At 36.4% G+C, this 26,161-nt stretch overlaps 1 protein-coding gene across 1 annotated transcript in view; it reads right to left on the reverse strand.

Moving 5' to 3' along the window:
* CAMKMT (calmodulin-lysine N-methyltransferase) overlaps positions 1–26,161 on the reverse strand; it is a 198,429-nt gene that overhangs the window by 22,383 nt on the left and 149,885 nt on the right. The window contains exons 4-7 of the mRNA XM_048937846.1: positions 21,935–21,995; positions 18,771–18,825; positions 17,634–17,697; positions 12,454–12,520 (exon numbers count right to left, since the gene is read on the reverse strand). Coding sequence (XP_048793803.1) covers positions 12,454–12,520; positions 17,634–17,697; positions 18,771–18,825; positions 21,935–21,995 — 247 coding nt within the window. The remainder of the gene's footprint in view (positions 1–12,453; positions 12,521–17,633; positions 17,698–18,770; positions 18,826–21,934; positions 21,996–26,161) is intronic.

Raw genomic sequence — 26,161 nt, forward strand, 5'->3', positions numbered from 1 at the left:
CCTAGGTAGCTTTGCACACTGGCACGCAGCAGGCATCCAGTAGTGGAAAGTGACAAAGGAGAGTTCTCACTCTCAGCTGCTGGCTGCCTGCTGGCTACCAGCAGCTTTTTCAACCCTGTTTCCGTGGAAACTTAGGTTAGAATGGTGAAAATTAGGTAAAGGTAAGTTTTGTGGGTTTAAAGCACGCACTCTAATATTTTAAGAATCTTGAAGCAGAACTGGAAATTGGTAGATGAACTGTGAGCCTTAAAAGGCCACCTTTGGTTCTCATTGCTACAGAAACAGAGATCTGATCGGTACCACTATAGGGATTTGGATTATGATTTTTTTTAACCCATATGTTTACTATACTTCACACACACAATTAGGAAGGCAGTCTCCTGGAAAACAAAGTCTCCTTCATGTTACTGTCAGGTTTGCACTGAGCACCAGAACACAGCATTTTCTTTGTACACCCATTTTAGGCACAAGGGAGATGCTGCAGGTAGGCAAAATAAGCCATAATGCTGGGCAAAATCTGGAGTAGATGACTTGCCAGGAGCATGAGTAACATGGTTGTCATGTGTGTTGCAACAAGGACTGAGCCAAGGACCCCACATTCAGCCATAAGCCAGTCTTCCTTCACTTCCCTGATGTTGCACGAGGACTGATCTTGCTTACTAGATTTAATACTGTAGTTTTGCAAAGGCCAGAAAAAAATTTAAATGTAAGATTTTTTAATTCAATTTTGCCATTAGCATTCAGAAGTATATGGAAAATCTTCATCCTTGGGGGGGAAATAACCATATAAACTAAAGATAATTTGTATAAAATAAATAATGCAATAGGAGTCATTCTTACCTCACTTAGGATGTATGCACACCACTGGGAAAAGTGGGACTACAAGCTATATATCCTTGCTATCCTTGGACAAAAGTAAATATTATCAGTAAGTGAAGCACAGCTGGGGTACATGATGCTCAATACAGACTGCAACTTGTAAATTGCAGGTAGCTTAATCTGGGTACCCTATCTACACTGTTATCTGTTCAATGCTTCCACAAATTTGCATGAGCTGCAATCATACATCTGCATCTGCACCTGTAAAGCAGACATGCCCCCTCGTATTAGGGAATCAGAAATAATTCTGCTCAGAGTCAGCATTATTACATCATTAACACTGATGTCAGAATCAGCCTGATTCTGAATCAAGATCACATAATTTCAATTCTAGGGAAAGTAGTGAATCAGTCAGGATATGTACAAATACCATCAACTACCAATAAGACTCCTACAATATAAACGCAATTCCTGAATTTGAAGAACAGCAAAATCCACTGACAGTGCAAAACCACTGAGATATGTAAAGATGTGTCTAAATGCATGTGATCCATATGTACTTCATGCACTTCTAGGGATTGTTGAGGACGTGATTCATGGACTCAGTTGTAAGATCTGAAATGAATACCAAAGTCGACATAAAGTAAGAACTGACTGCATTTCTATTTAAAGAAAAATAGTGCTAGGAAACTCAGAAGAGTGTTAGCAACAGAAATATGATAAAATCAGCCTTCATGAAGTTTCCTATAAAAATAGACGTAAAATGAAACTATGTCATGCCGTAAAAAGTGGTTTTTTTTAATGTCAGTATCATGCTGAGTGCAGCACAAAAAATACAAGCCTTGGATTATTTAGTAATCAATAAGAAGCAGGATTAAATATTAACATGAGGATCATGGTGCCAAACAATTGGGAAGCCTGAGAAGATTTCTGTAACATTGTTTATTTCAGTCTGCTTGAATTCTTTGGATGGTCACCTTGAACGGAAATAGCAGATAAGAGCAAGAAAATTCGTGAGTTCAAATTAGGAAAGAAAAAGAAAGTTTCTGAAGGTTCAGGATATTTGTTTTCCACTTTTTTTTTTTTTTTTTTCTTCTCCAGAAAAATAAGAAATTTTAAATCTATAATCTTTGTAAACCTTTGTTTTGAGGGAAGATGCTACAGTACTAACAGTTGAAATTACTCTGTAAATTTGGAAAGTGCACTTTATGGTCTACTCCTGCCTAAATCACACTGTCAATGGCTTTAAAAACAACAACAACAACAACAACAACAAAAACCCACGAACATTTAAAGCTGTGTAAAACCCACTGCTGGCATTTATTTTGTGTTGGTTTAACTCATATAGGTTATGTTTCTTGGAGTTGAAATTAAGCATTTGGTTTTAGAAAAAAAAAAAAAAAAAAGGATCTGAAACCCATTGAAAATAGAAAATGTTTGGGGTTCTTTTTTGGCTGTAAGATCAGTAATAACACAGGACCCAAGGGAAAGACACAACTGGAAAGACACGATTGTTAGTGTGTCTACTGTTAGTAGATGAACACTGCTCACCGGCCGCTTAAGCCAAGATGATGGTGTCTGAAGCTTGGCACCCAATAATGTCTGCTCTATCAAATGAATTTGACCAGTTTTCAGCAGAAAAGTACCCACGTCACAAACCAATTACTATAATTAGCAATCTTGATGGCAGTCCTAGCAAAGAGGACAAGAACCGAATGAGCTATGGAGAATGAATCTTCTCACAGGCAGAGGTGACTTCTGGTTAGAGAGAAAGCATACCACCAAAATAGTCTGAGAAAATACGTACTGATGCTTTGGTTTCTGAGATCATTAATCTCACACCATTCTAAAGCATTAAATTTATTTTAAAAAATAGAAAGAAAAAAATGAAAGCATGTTTATTAATTTCCTCATTTTGTTTTCTTTTTTCCCCTCACTTATTTTTTAAATTGCCAAACAGGCAAGATCAACTAAGAAAATACATACTGAAAAAAGAGCATTCTTTCTTTAAGTACTACCAACTTACCCAACCCTCAAATATCCCTCTGTGTTTAAAAGAAGGAAAGGAAAAAAAAAAATCACAGCAAAACAGCAAACCTAACAAAGGCATTAAGGCACTTCCCCTGCATAGTAATCCTAATTTGTGGAAGACAGTGTAACAAATGTCAACACTCCTTAACACTAGTGAAGTATCACAACAGTCTATAACAAAAGACCTGATTTTACTGGGTTTTCATTTCTCATAGAAAGTTCCTCATTACTATTTTTATTCAAATTCTGTTATTCAGTGGTTGTCTAAGCAAGTAACTTACATTAAAAAAAAAAAAAGAAAAAAAACTAAAAAGAAAAAACAAAAAACCAACCAACTCACGTTAAGTCTTGGATAATAGAAACTTGAAACATTTCCAAGACTCTCTCAAATGTTTTTGAGATGAATGGCATAGGTTAGAGTAGCTCTCAAGTTAGCAAAAGACACATAGTGCAAATACAGACAAAAAAATCAAAATTAGAAGAAAGGACAAAAGACAGAAGAGCCTGCCTTGCTTCAAACTGTATTAATAATTGTAATACAGATTTTTTAAAATGCCCCAGTTAGCAGATGAACATCTACCTAGTACCACTCTCTACCCACCTCTTCTTTTCATATTTTAATTTAGGTTTCAGTTTTGAAAAGTATTATCATTGGTATGTATACTGCTTCAGGTAGAAGATTGTGTCTGAGGATTTATATGACTTTTTTCTATGACATTAACCAAGCACGTTCATTAACACATTAACAAAAGGCATCACCAGGATGTTTCTCCACGTCTTGATCTTTGTTTGAGATTACTCAGTTTTGTACAAAGATCAAAAAGATGGATATTAACTACTGACAAAGGTGATGTATATACCTATCATTACAACTCCTCTGGATTCTTTCAACTTTGCCTGCTATTATTTCCCCGTCCTTATTTTTTCATTAGGCTTTTCTTATTTCTCCATCTTCTTCTATCTTCTGCCTTTCTAAGTTTACTCACTTTGCTCTGAATACTTACCCATTATTTCACCCCCTACAATGCATAACTGGTATCAGAAGACGAAGGTTAAACTTCAAACATCAGGTAACAAACATCAATCGCTCTTCCTTTCCTCTCACACTTCTACACAGTTTGAGTGCAATATGTGCAATTGCTGATGGAAATTTCCCATATTTCTGATGATTTTGCAGTCCTCATTCCAACATCATCTTCCTCTGAATTTTACTTCTGGGTTGTCTCATCCTCAAATGCAAATCCCAGTACTCAATTCTGTACTACAGGACATCTAGACTCATAACACAGCTTTTTTCAAAGCCTCAGTGAGTGAGAAACTCATTGCAAGGCTTCATTGTTACCTTCTTTACTTGATCCCTAGGGACATAACAATTACAGTCCATAATCTGGATTTTGTTTTGACCCTCCTCTGTATTTGTAAACCTCAACTCTGTTCAGATTTTGCCAATTTTCTTTGCATAGCATTGCTTAGAAGTTTCCTGTCGACTCAATCCACTTTAACTCTTGACCATGTCATCATCACGAACATCTTAGCATTACAATATTGTTCTCTCCTGGAAAATGCAGTCTTTCCCTATTAATATTTATTCAGTAAGCTGCTGCAAAGATTGTTTTTCTTGCCTATAACCATGATCTTGTCACCTTTCTCTTTGTATTTTTCCAGGTAAGTTGCAAGTCTTGTCTTTCAAATGCTTCACAAAAGTTCACTTCCCTATTTGCTATCTCTCATTCAATATTGAAAGAACAAGTTCCTTCTTTAATCAGCCCTAAAGTCAGCCTACATTTTCCACTTAGCATTTCAAGAAAGCACCTTTACAATTTTCTTCCACTCTGTTATCCACAAACAGTCATAAACTTACTCCATTATCCTTGAAATTCTCCTTTAAAAAAGTGCCTACAAAACCTAGAAAGAGGTTAGGCTACTCTTGTACCTCAACCCTTGTCTATCATGCTGACTACAGGTATCCTTGTTATCCTTCCTTACAATATTTCTCTCTGGTCTTAGGCCATAGACTTTCTAACTGATATTGCCTTTTTGATATGTGTTCATGCAATTTTTGGTGCAACTCATAGTGAAGCCTCATCACATTAAAGCAGTAACAAAAATGAAAGAAAAAAACCCCAAACAACAAACCTAGTTAAAAAAACAAAAAACAAACAACAAACAACAAAACAACCAAACATCAAAAAACCAAAATACCAACAGACCCCACAATCTTGGCTTTCTTGCCTAGAAGTTGCCTGCTATAAATGGACAATAAAGTTACTTACTCCCCTTGTTCCTCATTCTAAGTGTATCTAAGCAACATACAAAGGCTGCTCTGAAAGTAATGCCTCCTTATTTATTATGTTGGCCCATGATGACAGTATGACAGTAGAGGATGAATCTTCCCATCAATATCCCATTCCATGTTGTTGCCGTGCAACAGATGGCAGCAGACGGGCAGTCTGACACAATGGCTTCTGACATGGAAATGTGGATGAAGGAAAGGTGTGTCACTGAATGCCACCCACTGACATTCAATGATGCTTGCTGAATGTTTATGTAAACAAAACAGTGGATGCGAGCACAGGGGGATGGTGGGTTGTGCATTTCATCAGAAGTCACAGTGGCAGTGGGCTACTTCCACTGGGGCAGATTTTTATAAGCATGGCATGCAGGCTCTTGTTCACTGCTGGTAAAAATGCACAGCTAATGGTGATGACTGTGAAAAATAATACTTTGTAGCAGAGAGTTTGCTCTGTCTAATAATGTTATTGTGCTCTTTGCATCTGTTGTAGCTTCCATGGAAATAAATAGGAGGCATTACTTTTGGAGTGGACCACGTATTTTGCTAAAATCTAAATGGGAATATTACGGTTATATGTCTTCAAAAATAACAGTCTTAACACTCACAGTTTTGCTGTTACTAAATTTTTGGGGCATAATAAATACACTGCATGTAAATACAGCTGTTTCAGAATAAAAGTTTCCATTTTGCAGACACATCACAACCCATCATTCAGCACAAGGGAGAATATCTTGTATAAAAATGGTATTAAAAAAAAAAAATTCTCAACACTAGCATTTGCGAAATTGCCTTTTCCTTTCTCTCATCTGCATCAATTAATTCTAAATATTTAGGAGACTGACTACAGTTTTTAGCAAGTTTCACATAGTTCATTACGCACAAAATGAATAGCTCTTACATTCTAATTCAGACTGACGTGATAGAGTATTTTATCATGGTATAGTATTTTATTATTAATTAAATGCATCATTTCAAAATACAAGACAGCTTAAGCACACACAGCACTGCTAAGATCAGTGAGTATAAGCTTTGTAAAAACTGGGTTTTTGAGTAAAAATATGAAAGAAGGCAGTTTCTTGCTCTATGGAAAATAGTCTATCCATGAATATGGGGAGGAGAATCAAGGGAACAAGAAAAAAAAAAAAAAAAAAAAGTGAATTAGGAAGGACCAGAAGGACTGAATGGGGGCAAAAGTTTGAAACAGCAGAGGCTACGGAATTCACACATGCTCAGATTCTGATGGCAAAAGGGATCACTACAATCATCTAAGATTTCATGTTACTTCATGAAGCCCATATATCTTGGGAAATTAATACATGTTTAAGAACTGCATTCATTGTTTAAGAAACTACCACTTCCCATAACAAGATGTCAAGATGTCGTAATGTATTATCATTCTATATCAAATCTCTTTTTTTTTCTTAACTGAATTTGTCTAGCTTCAATTTCTACATCTTGTTTGGTACTTGTAAACTAGATTATACGGTGATCTTCTATTAAAGGTTTTTTTCCCCACATGTGACTTTCAGATCAAAATCAATTCATTTCTTAACAATCAAGTCTTTTCTTTGACAAGTTAAGTAAACAGAGCCCTTTAACTCTCTCATTTCTGAATCCTGATTCACTCTTATGCCTTTCCCAAATCCCTTTCTTTTTCAATATCACATTTAGAGTTTGAATAAGTGAATATTAATAGAACACTAACAAAATAAGCAAAGGTGACACTATAAGCATCATTTTGTCAAAAATTTAAAGTTTATCCCAACTCTCATATGTCTGTGGCAAAGATTAGCAGAGGGCACCTGTGAAGATGATAGCCTACTGAAAGTGTGTAAGAAGTACTTGATTGTCTATTGAAGCAGAGCCAATGTAGATAATGAAGGACAGACAACGGTACAATGGTAACATCATGAACCAGGGAACACAATATAAAGATTTACGAAAAAGTATGGTAATACAAAAGGGCATAGGAATAAAAAAAGGAAACAAACAAAAATAACCCTTAGATTCTAACATCTCATGGACATTTTCCTTTTAAGCTCTGGGAAGAAAGATGCAAGTTTTCTTATAGCAATGGTCTCCATCCTTCCTTCCTGTCCAGTCCAAGAGAATACTTGACATCTTTGCCAAATTATGCACTTAAAGCTAAGAAGGGGGCATAATAAAATGCCCTGAGGATTTAACTGAGAATTATTTCAAATAATGCCATGCTATACTTTTAGATAGTACATACTTTTTCTCTTTTCACATAGAATTTTCTCAACAAATCTTGCTAATTTTCTCTTCTCTCTGTTCACATATTCTTACCTGTTCACATAAAGTTGATATACAAAACTACAGTAAACTCCAATTTTATCAAACCTACACAAATGGCTGAGATACACAAAACAAACAAACAAACAAAAAAAACAAAACACCAAGAAACCCCAAGGTTGGAAGTCAGTGAAAGTCAGACGGTACTGTCAAGCAGTAAAGAAAACTGTTAGAAGCATGATATCATCCCTCCAAAGCTGAAATTGCAGCCAAATGGAGAAAGGACCACAGACTTTAAAAATTAAGTCAGACAGACTAACAATACTAACAGTAGTCTTCTTTTGCTCTAAATCTTCCTGCCAGCTAATGATTAGGATATAGAATGAGAACTCCCAGAGGATAGCATCATTTCAGAGAGATGAAATTAATTCTTTGCACTAACTGCAGAAGAAACTGAAGACACTTTCATCACAGAACCCCTTTTTGATGGAAGATGTCTTCTTTAAAAAGAAGTCCTACTTTACAAAACTTCAGGAGTTCTTAAAAGGGGTCGACAAGTATTGAGATAAGGGTGATACTGGGTAGGACAGGCTGCTTCTGATTCCAAAAGACTAATGGAGAAAACCCTCACCAACAACATTTAAGCAAAGTAGACAGCCATGGGATAAGAGTCCTGGCAGGGCTAAAGAATGAAACAAAAGACAGGAAACAGAATAGTAGTACATGGTCAGTTCTCACAATGGAGAGAGATAATCCGCGGGGTTTCCCTGGGACCTGTTCTATTTAACTTGTGTCCAACTGAGGAGCACTGAAGTAGCAAAGTTTGCTGACACTATGAGGTTATTCAAGATAGTAAGGAAAAGAGCAGGCTGTAAAGAATTGCAGAAGGATGAAACTGAGGTTTGGGACAATAAAATGGCAGATGAAATTCTGTATGGATAAATGCAAAGTGGAAAACAGCAAAAATAATCCTGGCTTCATAAAGGAAATGGAGAAAAATTATAATTACCAGAAAGCTCCTTATTTTATGACAGACAGTATCATGAAAACATTACATGAAGACTGCCCAACTACAGCCAAAAAGCCAATCACTGTTAGGCATTTTTAGAAGAGGAACAGAAAGAATACTTATGGCACTACACATATATGTAATCTGCACACATTTTAAAGGCAGTACTATTCACTCTAATCTGAAAGGCAGTAGTCTGAAACCAGGAAAGAAACAGAAACGGGCAAAAGTATGATCAGAGGTATGGAATGGCCTACACTTGAGTTGAATTTTCTCTGATCGCTACAAATACAAAATGGACACCAACAAATGGACATTGTTTCTTCCCACATATACATAAAATTATCAAATGAAGACAGCAGCAACCAGAAGTCTTTTCTTCCTAACAAAAGAGCAGGAAATTATTCTCCTAGCTGTGTATGCAAGAACACCACACGGGGAGACTGAAGAAGCAGTTCAAAGAAACTTCCTTCAGGGTTATGAAACTGACAAGCACAAATAATTCAATAAATATGCTTCAAAAAGTTTGAATTCAGCAACACGTTGATTAGATGGCTGAAAACCTAGGAATTTTTATTAAAGCTGTCCTATGTTGATAGAACCTGTTGCATGATTCACTGAAATTAGGACAGCTAGAAAGCTGGTTTACTGGAAGAACACTGCAGTAAGATTAAAATATTCACATGCTGGCAGTTACAGAAAAAGAAGTAATTAATAGAAGAATGGAATCATGGCTGTTGAGACCTGTGGTGGTACAGCTCCCTGGGTCACTTTATGATCTCAGGATAAATCAGCATTCTGTTGTGTTTGTCACAAGTGCAGTGAGTTGGGACTATGAGGCACTCCGAGACTATATCTGGAACTCCTGCTGCCTAGAGAAGTACTGGAATTGCATAGTTGGTGGGAAGTTCACTTCTGGTTACTTATATCATATATTTATATATTTTTTTGTGTGTGTGAGTTCTAATGCTTACTATAAGATGATCAAAGAGTGCACGATACATTACTACTAAATAAATCAAATAGTGCATCATGCAACAAGCATTCCTCTCACTGTTGCATGTACTTGCTTATACCAATGTGAAATGCAGTATCTCTGGACCAGCTCTTAGCAGCTAAGACTAGACTTGTCTATGCCTAAAACTCCTTTGAGTTTAGGCAATAAATATACAAACTCCTAAGAGTCCCGCATCAGCAGTAAGTATACAAATTTTGTTCTTAACAGTCAGTCTTCTTAGACAAGTGAGTCTGGTGGAAGAACAATCTCCCTCGCAGATGAGAATAAAAAAGGCTGTTAACCTTTAGAATATATTGCGAAGCCTTCTCTCTGATAAAGCTTTTCCATTGTCATATGTAATAACAACAATTCTTCAAAATTCTACAGCATAAATCCCTATTTCACTGCGATTTTCACATGAAGAAGGAAGAAAAAGAGCAGAGATTCTATAAATGTTATTCCTAATTTGATAGTGGTAGACATGTTCAAAGCAAACGTGCTATGCATGTTGCACTACTAATAACTGATGCTACAAAGACTGTTATCAGGATAACTCATAGGCTAAGTTATGGCATGAACTTGAAGTGGTTCAAGGATAATTTCTCAGCTGTGAGAACAATGAAAATCATCAAAGCTATACACAATATTAATAATTCACTCCCTTATGGCAAGTCATCTGTAGTAATTTGGTGGCATTTATTTATGTACCTATTCCCAGTAAGCATTAGCAAGGAATTCTGACTATACTACTAGAAGCTAAAAATAAACATAGAATTCCATAACCATTGCTCAAGCATACTGTTGACTAAATATCTATTATTACAATACATAATATGTCAAACTGCCAGTTTGGCTTACATTGCTGTACTTTTAAACAACAATCAAGAGTTGGCAGAGAGCTAGATAAGTGCTAATTTATTGCATTTTGTATAAATCTAAATAAATAAATGTATGGCAGGTTGTCCTAAGCTAACTTCACTTGACTGATAATGGATTGCTCCTTTTTGTGTCATACATTTTTTGGCAACTTTTCCAGGTCTACATTTGAATGCCTGAAATATCATAACTGAATCTCCTACTGATCATTTGTACTCCTGGCTCAAGGAAAAGAGTGTAAGATCCCAAAGTGAGAAAGAGATGCAGTGAGAAGGGCCTATTTTTTATATGTTATAACACCATAGTTTTCATTGGACACTGCTTAAATGGCACTTAAGAGTGAGGAACACATAATGCCTACTCCAGATCAAATTAATGTTGAAGTATGTCACTTGAACCATTTAGAGCTTGCTAGCTCTAAATAACGTAAAAGAAGTCACTTAATATCACTCTGCTTGACAGTGTTGCATTTTTCTCTGTAAAACATTATATCATATTGTGGTTTTTTAGTTAGCAAACTCCAGGTTTGGGGTAGTAGGAAGAGTCAGAGTTATGGTACTATTTCAGCTACTACATCAGCATTTTAAGCTTCTTCAAGGCCTAGAGGTGTGATCAAATGACTTTGCCACTGTCATCATCATCACTGAATCTGAAGGACTGATCCACCCATTAGCACTTAACAAATAACTTAATGTAAAAACCTTATTTTTCACATGAGAAAGCAACTAATAATGTGTATAATAAAGATTGAATGATGGCCACTGCTTATTAGAACACCTATAAGAATTTACAATTCTACAATGAACCTAGAAGAGTCTTCAGAAGTAAAAATTAAACTCAGTTTTATTACGAGAGCCTTATATTTTTATACAGTACTTCACTTGATTTTTAAATTTAATTATTTTTACGCAAACAACAACCCCAAATCCATTGCACTCAGTAAGTTAAACACTTGACATTTTTTCTCCTTATAGTGCAATATTTTATAAAGTCTGGATATGTTTATTAATTAGTGATTATTAACACCCAGTAAACAACATCATGTCTTGTAAAAACACAATCTTTCTTCACAGCATGAAGCCAAAATCTATTATTCACTGATTCCATATGCTGAAATACACTCAAATGATCACAAATGACCTTAAGCATTAGATAAATGTAAATGAGGACAGGGTAGAAAATGTGCTTTTGATTGATATCTAAAAGACCAGGTTTGAAGTCTTGACAAGGGATGAAATCTGAAATCTTATACAAACTAGATGGTAATTGGAAACCTACAAAATCTAAGCTTCTGCACAGATGCACTGCACAAGTCTGAAGTTGCTCACAAGTGTTCAGCACATGGAGCCTCAAAGACTATTCCTGGACTCTTGTGGCCTTTGTCTATTTGGGAAGCAAGTATTAGATACCTAAGTTCTATTCACATATACCCCAACAAAGGCAGAATTTTCCTAAGAACTCAAAATAATTTCTTCTACATAGAATGGCTACATAAGCATAGAATAAATGATGTGAATGATAGCCATTGAAATTGTATGCACTTAGCCCTCTACATTAATAAGCTTATTCTGCTCTAACAACTTGGTTTTTTCTTAGCCCCTTTCCAGCTTTACTGTAGCCACTTTGATAAGACTGAGAACCTTTCCTCTGGAATAAGATTCATTTAAAGAAAAAAAAAAAAAGTGAATTTTTAGGCAGACACATGCACTATTTCATCTTGGGTAGCCATCTCTGAGCACGTGCTTTTTCACAACTCTTTACCTTAAATATGAAGAGCTTTAAAATTTGCTCTTTAAATATTAGAAAAAATGAACAATCTTCACATTCTCTTCTGATTCCAGGCCCTACCACACCTGGACAAGAGGGAAATAGTTAAATAGCTAACTTCAATAGCATCAATTACAGGGTGGATCAGGAAGGGTTCTGGAGACGGAAACCAAACTCTCTGGATCTCTACAATGTTCATGCACCAGAGTACACTGTTGGAAACAGTTGTGTTGATTTTTAATACTTCCAAATTTCTGTCTTGCATCACTTAAACCATGATACACACGTATTCTTGCTGTATACACCTGTGTCAGTGTAAGTAATACGTCACAAATTTACACATTTCACATTCACACTAAATATACAATTACATGCGAGAATACATAAAACACTACAGTAGAATCTTACCAGCTTGACACTTTCTGAGTCTTAAATACTCCTGCAATTACATTTCTTGTGATGATGTCACTTACATCTGTATTGCATTTGTTAAGAATTATAAATAAAACTAGAGCAATAATAAAAATAATCAGAAATACTTTTTATACATCAGTAATATATTCATAATGCCTTTAATCTATTTGGTTTTCAAAGTGCATTAATAGTCAGTCTGTGCAGAAGCATAAATTTCATAATGCTAATCTCGTTTGGCTGCCATAAATCTACCCAGCCTCTTGCTCTTGTTGCCCACCTCTATTGAATTAACACTTCATTAACACTTCAATTTCCAGCACTGCTAGTGCTGTAGCTATAGAAGATGCAGGAAAAGATTTCCCTATCTTACTTATATTTAAAAGGAATTATTATTTACAACTATAAGAATTACAGAAATTTCTCATGCATGCTCACTTTGCTGTTTAGTTGGTGCTGCTTTCAACTGTATCACTAGATCACAGTAGGGAGGCTTTGGAAGCTTTTGGTTTTGAGGTCCAGTACTGCCACAAGGTATGCACATTTATTCTTGGCTCTGTATGAAATCCAGCATGTATCAGGAGTACCTTCACCTGTAGTCAAGGGAGTTTCTAGTTCATTTACTTTCTTGAGAAAGCTGTGGAACTGCCATAGAGGAGATTATAAAGCAACGAACGCCTTTTGTTCTCCATAAGCACTGCAAGAGTTCCTCAGCTTCACATCTCTGCCTCTTTCAGCCTGGAAGATAGGTAACAAATTTAGATAGCCACACAGGCAGGCCAATGCAAGAATTTTCAATCAAAGGGAGCAGTGTTCAGTCACCTATGCCTAGGAAGATAACCTCCATAATCAATCATTTGTAGTTAGTGAGAAGCCACTGGCAAGTAAAAGGTGTAGCAAGTAACCAAGGAACTGTGAGAACATTAATTGGCATCCAGTGTGAATCCATATGTATTTGAACAGTTCGCTCTCAAGCATCAAAAATTACCTGAAAGGAACAATTTTGATAAAGACCTCAGTGATAGTTCATTCTTAGTTAAAATACAGGAAACACAATGCAAATGAGGAGGATATTTCTAGGTGTGCAAAATAAGTTGGATGCAAGTGCTCTTTTAAGACAACTGAACACTAATGTCAGACTAATTTTAAAAATGACTAATGTGACCTTTTCTTTGTTATGCTGAAATCTTACAATGGGCCCTCCTAAATTTGTTGATCATTTAAGATAGGTTATTTTAGGAAAGTCCCTATCCAAACAATGTGGAAGAAAAGACAACTGGTAGTTTGTGAAGCCAAAAATTAGAGATGAAATGACAGAGGAGTGGTTTAAACAGATCTCTGGACTTTGCACATGCCTTTTAAATCTTTTCCATGTGGTCATATACATGGTCAATACTTGTGAAGCAATACGAAGGCACAGATAATTCCATGAGCATGCTGTTTTTTCAGTGAAGGTAGAAGTAACATTAATGATAAATTAGCTATACTTCACTTAAATTATATAAATGGGCAAAACTATTAATAATTGTTATAGCCATGTTAACACTAGCTTTTTTTAAATAATTTATAAGCCCATGTCTTCAGGCACTCAGGCTGAACATGACCTCTTTAACCTAAATTTCCCAGGACTGTTGAAAGATCCATACGCTATATTTTAATGGCCATTATAGTGTACTGCAACAATGTTTTGTATTATTGATGCTTTTAGACAGCAGTTCAAGTCACTGCATGGTGTGAAACAGAGCTAAGGCAGGAGATACACAGCCTCTCTGACACAAGAGACAATTTCTTATAAAAACGGTATCTTCAGATATGGCTACAATGAAGTGCACAGAGATGCTTTCAGCGTTCTGCATAAATCTGTCATAGAAATGACCTAAATCGAAAAACTTGTAACGGGATGAAAATCACCCAAAATTTCAAAGAGAAATGAATTTGATACTTTGCCTATGTAAAACTTCAATATTTGATGTAAATATCTATACTTTTCTTTTTAAAAACTGTTTTTATTTAAAATGTCATGAAAGAACTTAGACAGAATCAACAATAAAGTTTTGAACAAAGCTGAAAAAGCAAGACCATCCATCTTTACTTCATTGATTTGGCAGTGAGAACGATCTACTAAACAATTAAAATCTGCCAATGAAAGGGAAAAGGAATGAGTTAGAATGAAATCTTTTCAATGGCTTAGTAACTAAAATTATAATATCCATTAAAAAATTCCATAAACCTCATGCATAAGACCACTGATTATATAAAATATAGCAACGTATTTTTAAGTGTAGCAGTTAGAATCACAACAGTGATTTGAAATTAACACATTCATCAATTGTATTAGCTTGTAATATTTCAGTAACGTATCCTAACAGATATGCATTCACAACATGCATGTGAATACCTCATATGCCAGTATGAAATGGAGAATAATATGAGAAATGTCAGAAACTAAAAGAAAAATCAAATCCTCAAAAGCTTGAGACTTCACAAAGCAAGGCTGTTAGTTACGCTCACTGAATAGCGATAACAACAACAAAAACAACAATAATTATGATGATGATGATAATACAAAGGCAGATTCTCAGAAGCAATGCACTATTGCCAGGTCGATTTTCAATTACATTTCACTGATGTATTCATTTGTTTCTTAATGTGCTCATCTTGCCCATTAAGAATAATTAGCAGGCTTGCTTGGTGATTTCCTGGCTTCTGACAGTGATTTTTTTCTTTTTTGTTGACAACCACTTTTACTTTTTGGAAAGTAATTTTTGGATATTATAGTATGACTGGCATGTAATTTAAGCTTCCTAAGAAATTTAAAGGGAAGATGTAAACAGTAATTTTTAAACGAGATTATTTTAATGTATAATACCTACATAAAAAACATAATACTAGGCATTAACTGCTCCTGAAGAGCAGAATCTAGACAAGAAAACAGTATTTTATCCCACATTAACTTAATTTGGTGTGCTAAACAATTAAAAAATGACATCAGCCGTAGTAAAAATTAGCAGAAATATATTATCTGTAGGCCATGACACTTGAAGCCAGACACTATTTCCTATTACTAAATATTCGTACAGATTTCACTAAGTCTGGTGTGGCTGAAACAGATCTAAATTTAGCCTGAACTCCTGTTCTAGCTAATCACTATACAGAAGAAGCCGAAAGAAAACTACCATAAAACAGATCACAAAATTACTACTGAAGTCCATAAAACACATAAAATGCAACATAAATTTTATTATGTATGCTTTTAAGAATACTTTCTACCTACACTGTAAAGTTCTTAGTCTGCTGCACTTTGGCACCCTGCTAATATTAAGCCCATTGTAAAATCCAACACAATAAAAGCATTTTGAATGCTGAGCCTTCAGAGCACCAAATGTTAAAAAAAGAAAAACAAATTCCTGTTACAGCCTTCTACCAATCACACCTCTGAAAGGGATTCACTGAGTGAATGCAGACAAAAACTTCTTGCAAGACTTCCCGAAATAACAGATATTTCTACAACATGTTGTAAAAAACAAAGGTGTGCTAATTGGATTATATTAGTGTATGTTCTTCAGAAAATAAAATGCTTCAACTTCTTTAATTCCAAAGACTCAGTGAATATTTTAGTGCGCATTCATTTTCCTTGCTAAGGATGACTTCTAAATTTCCAAAAAGTTCAGGTATGTTTGTGGAATCTGCTACACAAACTATTTGCTGACTTGATGATTACTGAGCTCACCTGAAGCTTTTTGTGGGTAAAATGACTTTTTGTTAAACAACTGCTTTCAGAAGATGTCTGTTTTCTTAGACTAGTTTTGGAACACTTTTCTTTTCTCACATTTTTTATTTTCATAATGACAGAAGGACTGAGAGAGGAAATGCTGTATAAAATGCACACAATCGCGAGTACTTTCTCCTCAGCTCATGGTTATTGTCAGCTATATTTTAGCAAAATAAGAATCCTTGGAACACAACAGAACATGTTGTAGAACTTGAATTTTCAAGAAAAAGGAGACTTTTATCAGGCTTCCTTCAAGTATTAAAAGATATAATTGGCTCTTGATTTCCATGGAATTGTGAAAGTGTAAACAATTACACTTGTCTGAGTTACCTTTGAGTGTTTTTGGCTGTGGAAGCCAACATCATCGCACTGTTACATCTGATTTACCAGTCATAAACAATTGCTATTTTCCTATTCCACGTCGTTTAACTGATTTTTTTCATTAAAAAATTTCATCATGTTGGCTTTCAAATACATACAAAACTCAAATCTAAACAATTCTTACGATGCAGGGGCCAAAACCTGAAAACCTAGTCTCCCTTAACATGCAAATGGAGAGATTACCAAGGAAAAAAGCAAATAGATATCTTCCATTTTTTTCCTCTCAATTTCTAAGGGCTATTAGTATTCACTATATATATCTGTTCTTGTTCTGTGCTGATATTTAATGTAGCCACAAATTATGCTCACTCATTCTCTCGCTTATCCAAAGTACAGTTCAATTTTCTGAACTATGTGCTCAAATTAGAAGGGCATAATAGCAATTTATTCTAACATAATATTATAAGACATATAATACTTTCTATGTGGGACAGAGGAGTTTTGTAATCTTACATCAAGGGACGCTGTGATAAATTGATAATTGTTTAGACTCACTAAATGGGCAATTGGTAGGCAGTTATAACGTACACCAGTAATGAAAGAATGCATTTCAAAATACACGATGGCAACATAAAAATACTATGCATTTTTAAGAGGCTAACATATGAAAACAAAAAAGAAAAGGAATATAACTAAAAACAAAAACATGAAACATCACCCATAAGCCCAGTTTCTCCTGCAAAATGAATACGTGAAGGAGAGCTAATGATTTGATTCACTGCTGTACCTCCTGTAACTGCAGCTTACACACACAGAATCCTTCAGCACTCAACCATGAGACAAACATTTACTGCTGTACTTGCAGTATACCGACATGTAGATTTTTAATTAACGAAGAAAATATCAGATTTAGAATGGGGGAGGCTGCAGCTTTGCTCAAGATATTCTGCATCTGTTTTTTTAATTACTTATGTGGGGACTTTTTCTTAATATACCCCTTGCTGTCTGTCTTTATATCGATTGTTACTCAGCCAGTAAAAACGAACGAGCACAGCAAACCAGTTTTCTATCTGAATAAGGATACTTTTGATGGCCTTTTCATTTCCATCAGTTAACAGAACTTCTTTGACATCTGCAGAAATAGCAACCTGAAAAAAAGAGCACAGCAAACAATGAGCAAATATGCTTGTCTGTGTGGAAGTGAAGACAGGAGTGACAAGCCTTCAGTATCATGCTTCCTCACCTATTTCTCTGTAACAATCTTCAATCTTTTTTCATTTTATGTCTGCATTATTTTAATCATTCAATCAAATCAGTCAATACTTTTATCATTCCATTTGCGGGAGCCTCTATCTTGCTATCATTCTGTTCCGTAATTGCATTGTGACAGCGGATGATGGTATTCTGAGAGGCTTTCATTTGCGGGCTTCTGTTTATCTAGTAGAGCCATCATACAAGGCTGTCACTCTGCCTTTCAGCTTGCTTCTGTCTGACTGCCTGATGCCCTTCATATAACTTTGCATTGCAGGCAGATGGCTTTGTAAGGGTAATTTTTTTGTGAGCTTTGACATGCTCGCACATTGGGCTGTAACCTCGACACATTGTATAAGAGCGACAGGTTTGTCAAATGCCAATCAGTGTAACAATATGCTTTTATTTGTAGAGACATAAAAACTTGTCTAATGCACTGCACTGCTACATAATATCTCCTGAATACATGACTCAGAACCCAGAGAATGGTGAACGACTCTCCTGAATGGCCAATCTAATTCAAAAGAATCTAATTACTGAGAGCTCTGGATCATGTTTGTTGGTGTAATAATGCAGGCAAAACATTAGCAGCTATATCATGGTGCTCCAACTGTGATTCGCCAGGCTATTCCTGTATCTTAGCAAATGGGACTACAATCTGAAAAAAAAAAAAGAAAAAGAAAAAAAAAAAAAAAGCTTCAGCTATGGCAATGAAAGACAGACCATACGTGGCCTGGAATGTCACAACAAGAGATATTGACTACACGGAGGTAAAATGTTTCTGCTCATCGAGGCAACCATAAAATCAATATGATACGAAAGCAAGTCAATCTAGAAGGTCTCTCAAGACTCTGCAGCTTGACCGCAGCTGAGGCTGTTGACAGTTCTCTGACCCAGCAGTTGGAGGCACTGGAACATTTTTCCTTTTGTTTCTTCCTCTGAATGGGATTGGAATTGAGAAAAGACCTACCATGAGCCCAGCCAAGCATGTCATGCCACCCCCTAGCTCACACACAGCAAGGTCCCTGAAAGAGAGAAAGGAAATGGTAGAACCCATACAAATTAGATGAAAATGGTCAGAGAGACATATATGTTACAAGAACAAATTGCCATCTGCAGTAAGAACGGAGCTACCAGGAAGTTGTAGAGACATGACTGGGCTACCTCATGTCGTTTTGCGTTTTAAAAATAATTATGAAATAGAAAAGTCACAAAGCAGGCAAACCAGTGGGGGTTCCCTCATTAGTGTTCAGTGCAACATTACCACCGCTGAGCTGAAAAATCTGAGAAGGTTCCCTTTTTTCCCTTGTCAATGGCTCTGTCTTTTAGAACTAAACTAGCTAGAGTAGCGAAAGATAATTGTTAGGAAAGGATAACAATGTTAATCCACATTCATTCTTGCAAAAACAGTTAGAGAAGTAAATGGAGAAATTAATATTATTTATATATTGCTCTACACAGTTATGCTCAAAAGCCTTTCGATATTAAAAAAGAGAAGTTTTAAAACACGCCATATACCACAAACAATTACCCATGAAGAAATCCGATCCTTCAATTAGCACTTAAAACCGCAAGTGACCTACAAACAATACTGTTAGGAACAAGGAAGGAACTGCAAACAGTTAAGCCACAGAAAACCAAACAAAGTTAGCATCAAGAGTCCAAGCTGAGCCCAAGCATAGGGTTGAATACACGGTCTAAAAGGTTGCTTTTAGCTCAGACCATAGCAGGCAGTTATTAAGATGTGAGAGTGAAAAATAATTTGGTGCACAGAGTGTGCTGGATGGGGGCTTGCAGGGGGAGCCATAAAGAATGTTCTTCGCAGCCCCCGCCTGCCCCGGGAGGGAGGAGGGAGGCGGAAGGGAGGAAGGAAGGGATGCTGAGCGAGCGTGGAAACCGCGTGAGACAGCAGTTAGGGCAAGGCAGGGCTTCGGTTTGGGAGCACGACTTCACAGCTAAATCTATGGCAACTGCTACAGCTGCCAGAAGCGTTCCCACGGAAATAGTTCTGACTGGCAGAAAGTGGAATTTCAGCTTGGCAGACTTTTTGGTGCTCCTTCTCCTCTAAAACACCCATAATTTAAAATCTATTTCTATATACTATTTCCCCACTCACTCTAAGCTGAGCATCTAGGATGCCACCTCGATACCAGAATACAGGCACTGATATTTTGTACTGAGGCCACTGGACTACATTCTATGACAACACACTAACATACACTGTCTGGTTAGCATGGATTTATTTCACTGAGACTGCAGATTTTCTTTGCAAATTGTTTGTCCTATTTAATGGAAATGAGAATGAAGATGGACACAGTTTGGAGGAACAAGCCATACCTAAATCCAGTGAGAATTAAAAAAAAGATTGTGGGAAATTTGCAGTTTGTGGTTTAGATAGAATAATTATAGGTTTTTCCTCACATAAATTTTGATTTTCCAAGCCATATGTTATATCTACATGTATATATATCTAAGCTTGTATGTTACAGTATTTACAAGGCACTTGCTTCATTTATCAAAATAAACAAAGAAAGCATCCAGTGTGGGACTTTTGGTGCATTCTGAATCAAATTTGCATGTACATAATACAGACACACACGTTCACACATATAAACCACTCTAGTGCAAAGTTCCCACATTAGCAATCTTTACAGACATTTATAAATGAGAATTAAAACAATAAACTCTGCTCTGGTTGTGCTCTTCATAGGGCAGAAACCCCAAGAACTCAGGAATTGAATCTGTGATTTCCTATATGTTAACTCAAGTTCGGTTACCCAAGGCAGGAAAACACACTTCAGTGACTGGCACTGTGAATTTTACTGCCAGCAGTCTCTGAAAACAGAGTGTACAAGCTGCTATGTGTGCTGGGATGGCAAAGTTCTAGAAGGATAGTACAACAGCAGCAGAAGTGAAGCAAATATGTTCCTTAGCTACCTCCTCTGGTGGGGTGGGTTTCATTCAGGTGGCTGCTGGAGCAAAAATGAGGCTGTATAAACCAGGGCAAGATTTAGAGCCAGATCTTGTCCCTAGTGATAGGACAAGGGAAAATGGTTCCAAAAGAAGGAAGATTTAGACTGGATATAATGAAAAAGTTCTTTACAATCAGTATGGTGAAGCACTGAGAGAGACTGCCCAGAGAGGTGGTGGATGCCTCAACCTTGGAGACATTCAAGGTCAGGCTGCCAGGGACTCTAAGCAACCTCATTTAACTGTAAGTGTCCCTGTTCACTGCAGTGGAGTTGGACTAGATGGCCTTTAAAGGGTCCCTTCTAACTGAAACGATTCTATAATTCTATGATCATTGAGTTCAGTGTGGAGTCAGCAGACTGAAGGAATTAGCTCAGGTTTGATGTAAAGAGCAAGGACTCATAGACTAGACAGCTTGGTGTTCTCTAATTTCCCAACACCAAGTGTACACGGAGAGTAGGATTTTGCACACACCAAGCTGGTTTGCTTGGTATTAGCTTCATAGCCTTCATCAGAACACAACTTAGGCCTGCAAATGCAGTGTTGTTACACTTCATTCATGCTCCTAGACAATGAAACTACACGAATTTCTAAGTGCAAAGCTCTGTATACTCAAGGCGGAGGAGGTGGATGCAGGACAGATTTATCTTTCAGCATTCCTACTGGGTGCTTGTCTTCTACAAGTTCAGAAGATAGGAAAAATAAACAAAATTGAACATTCAGAACTGCAGGATGTCTCAAAAATATCTCATAAAACTTAAAGAGAGGTGCAAATTCTTCCATCGCTATATGCAGGAATTCTTATGTACTTTATCAGGTTATTTTTTGCTTTCTTTTGCAACAGATGTTGATTTAAAGAATGTCTTTTATTTTTCCTGACCTTCACAATCAGTACTGATCGATTGGAGCTTCACTTTTGTTTCCCAAAAATCAAAGTGAAATAAAATGCCTTGAGTGGAAATCAAAAGTCTTTGACATATAGCAGAAAGCTTGCTGTGCAATATTAGTACCCAAAGGCAGCTCAGAATTCTTTGTTAAGAGCAACATGCTTTCACCTTGAACATTTTAAATTTAATCTGAAGACTTAAATCATAGCAATCTTTACCATGCAGATACAATAAAGCTAACAGATCGGAAAATATCTTTTTATGTTCAAATCTGTACCTGAATATTTCCCTGTGCTTTAGGCAGTAGTAAGCCAGTACTTCTTCAGATGGCCAAAGACCTATAAAACAAAAGACATTCACATTCTTAGAATAGATCTTTCTTTGTCTAAAGTAATTTGACATGTACCATCATTTACAGATCTTTACCAATTGTTTAATTTTTCAAACTTGCCACAGTACCATGGAATAAAACAAATGCAATTTTTAATGGCACATTTCTGATTCTAAGCACCTGAGCTGAAGATTTCATAGACTTCATCCTAAGAGAAAGAGAAATTTATATAGATACACTCCCACACACAAATAAACAAGCATACAAATATGTATTGCACTCAAGACTTTAAAAGTTATGTACGCTTTAATTCTGAAAAAAAGAATTCTGACACTTAGTGATTCATGTGAATATCAAACTGCTATTATCAGTCCAGATTCCAGGTCCATCTTGCCTTGTAGCCTGTCTCTGACAGAGGATAGGAGCCTCGTTTGTTAGTTACCCTCTCTAGTCACATCATTTTGCTTTTCATTTTGCTTCATTTCTTGGGGAGGGCTCTTAGCTATTGTTAGTTGCAGTCTGACCTTAAGGAACATGCTAAGGATGATCATGCGACTAATACAAGAACACAGCACAATTCTTCATCATCTCTCCTCTCCTCCTTGGCAGACTGTTGAGGCACAACTCCTAAGTTATGTTTCGTAGCCCCCAAAAGATTTTTCTGGTTGTCCTTTGGATTTATGCAAATCTTCTTTGGCTACAATGGCCCATGGCAGAAAGCACCGCAGTTTTACTGCGCTGTATAAATAAACATCTCCTCTCTCTTGTGTTGCACTTTCCATTTGAGACCCTCCAGTTTCCATAGGGGAGCAGCCAGGAGCAATCCTGATTTTTTCACCTGCCTTCATCCTGTTTGTGACTTTGTAAGCATCCAGCACATAACTTGCACTGGTCGCTTCCAACCCTGTCACATACTGAGAGGCACCCAAGCAAATTTACCCCCTCAACAACAGTCATTCAAGAAACTCCCAGTTACTTTGGGCCAGTTTCCCACCTAACAGGAATAATCTAACTCAAGCACAGCAGCCCATGGAGTGGGGAATGCAATCCTGCAGGCCCAACGCTCTCCTGCAGGCATCTGTCTGTATTGCTGGAGGAGCCTAGGGAAAAGAGGCTCACATTCAGGCACTTGAGATAGGCTCCTGGATTTAAGGGAGGATGAATCAAAGGCATAGGCAGCCAAATTATAGTTGTGTGTGTTTTCCATCTGTCGTTGCTTAGCAATGAGAAAACATGCTTCACGTCTATCCACAGGTCAAAACTAAGGTTAGCCTCCCCCCACCACACATAGCATTACAAATTACTATGACAGAAGCCTGACTTAGTATTATAAACTGTAGATACTTCAGTGGTTCCAGCAAACTTAAAAACAGACATTTGCGAGCATCCTTTAGATGTTTCCAGGCAGGCAAATTGAATTCCATGTAGCTTTCTCTCTTTAGACTATTTTTTGTGATTGTTTCTTCTCCAAGGACTTTAAAACATCACAGCATATTTAATGGAAGCAGAAGTTTGGGAGAAAAATTGTCTTCCTTCACTTACCGTTTGATGGTAACCCTCAAATACATAATTCTTCCTGTCCACCCAATAAATATTCTGACCTACCCTTACTCACAGTGAAAAATGATTAAGATTCATGTGTTGTCTGCACGCAAGTCAAGCAAAAGCTTAGGCAGAATTTGGCCAAAACTTTGCGTGTGACTTTTGTATGACAAAGATCTTACAGGTTACAAAAAAAAAAACAACAACACACAAAACCAACAAAATAAACCAGACTGACAATTTGTATGTAAGACAAAACACTGAAGCAATGTTATGTGTCCTGCTTCTTACTGGTTAGGCTGATTAGATATTAAACAATGTGCTATTTTGTTTGGACTGCTAAGGGTTAAAATAAAACATTCACACACGATTACCCATTCTTCAGTGAAACATACACTAAGAATTGTACAGGATTTTCCATCTCTCTTTTGAGCAATTTAATGCTTTTGAGCATTGCAATACGCTAAAATGACAGATTTTGCAATAAATATAATAACTGTTTAAATATTTTAGTGTACAACATAATGTTACAGCTTGCAATGACTCGTGTAATAAAAGTGGTGTTTTTTAAAATATTTAGTGAAGACATGGCTAATTTAATAACATTTATAATGCTACATATCTCACATTACACACACACACACACACAATATAAAATAAGAAAAATAAACTCTTTCATAGTAAACTTTTAGCCTGAGTGGATTTATCAAAATACTTGTCAAATGCAGCAAAATACTTCAACATCAGAATTTTCAGTGCACTCAGTCAAATGTTTCTCACTTTTCTATGGTTATTATTGAAAGGGCACTTTAAATGGTGTCACTGAATCTTTTATGAGGGGTCACTGTTCTTTCCCCTGCTACCATTACAATGTTGATACTGGCTGAAACTGCAGGAATATCAGATAGCTCTGTGCTGAGAGAAGGGAAAAGCACCTTTGGAAAGACAGTGCTCTTCTTAGGGCTGCTAACATACACGGCTCTTCCCCACGCCATAGGAAAGAAGGTATCACCTCAGCTGGCAGCTGAAGAAGAGGCAGTCAGAAGTTCTATCACAAGCACAGGTCTCAAGTGTGGAAGCACGCAGCGTATCCAGCTAAGCCAAGACGCCAACAGCAAGAATACCTGTGTTAATTTTAGTAAAAGGAAAAGCTTCTCGTGCTTGAACAGGTAGGTAAGCCTCTTTGCCTTCAAAACAAGGATAAGCTTAAAGATGAATGTGGAGGAGTTTGCATGCTGCCTTCTTCCCCTTCACTCTGACCTACATTTACCAATACAATGACCTACATTTTGAAGTATAAGATAGTTCTACTTCTGTTGAAAATGCTCAGCTGTAATGCAGAAATACAGCAATTCCTGAGTTAAAAGCTACCGCAAAGTTTTAAAAGCGTAATTTGTTTCCTGCAAACACATACTGATACGCTTACATGAATTAAGTTCCCTGTGAAATTTTAATAAAATACATGTATTAATAATAGCATACAATAATTATTTGATATCTAAAATAAAATTGTTGCCAATTTGAATTGTGAATTTGATTATAAATACACAACATTGGATGGGTACCTATTTGCGTGTGCAATTACTTACACACAATGGACAATTATTTACACTTGTATAGGCAAAAGAATATCAAAAGACCCCCAAATGGCATATGAATCTAAAAGGCTATAAATATACTAAAAGACCTAGACAGCAAGGCTACAGATCTCACTGTAAAAGGAAACAGAGCAAACCAAGAGTTTCATTTAGCAAAAATAAATATTTCACATCATTTGCTGGCATTTCTGAAGATATTTATCACCCCGAAAACTATGATGAGAAAACAGAGGAGGATTGCCAGAAAGCACTGGAATATGTATTGAAATGAATAAAAAAACCACTAATTCGTGTTGGAATTTAGGACGACTTCAAGAAGGATTGTGATGAAGCCTTCAGCAGTTCATGTCTCAGCAGGTAACCTTTCACTGTTAGGATGGATCCACTGCTCCACGGAGTGTTTACCATCCCATTTGCAAATGTGCCATAAAGCCCATGAAGTCTATATTTCCAGACAGCTTTGTGACAACACTGCAGTGGTAATGCTAGAAAGACATTAGCACTAAATAGTATTATGCCAGATGACGAAATGTTATATATATAGACACATACAAAATGCATTTCTACAGCACTTATCACCACATTATAACATCTCACCACAAGAATGGATTTTACCTCGCAAGAATTTGATGACATAGTGAATTTCTATTGTTCAAATTCTTCAGGTTAGGAACCACACTGGGAGACAGAGACAGATTAAGTTACTTAAACGTACTGAATTAAGTTCTGGGAAGGTCAACAATAACGCCTGACTCATCCAAAATCCTTGAGGTATGATTTAACAAAAAAAAAAGAAAAAAAAAAAAAACACCCAAACTTTTCCCACAGAGAAAAAACACATTAAAAAATAAAAAATAATTAAAATATATATATAAAAAAGCTAAGAATGCATAAACCAGTTTTCTCCAAACCTATTCTTCAAACCAAACTTCAGCTCACAGTGAAAAAAATAACATACAGACTCCCTTCTGAAAACGCTTTGTGTAACCATCAGGTGGAGCATCACTTCTCCAAAGTAACAAAAAATCTGTTT

This window comes from Lagopus muta, chromosome 2 (assembly GCF_023343835.1).
Source record: "Lagopus muta isolate bLagMut1 chromosome 2, bLagMut1 primary, whole genome shotgun sequence".
In the NCBI taxonomy this organism is placed as follows: Eukaryota; Metazoa; Chordata; class Aves; order Galliformes; family Phasianidae; genus Lagopus; species Lagopus muta.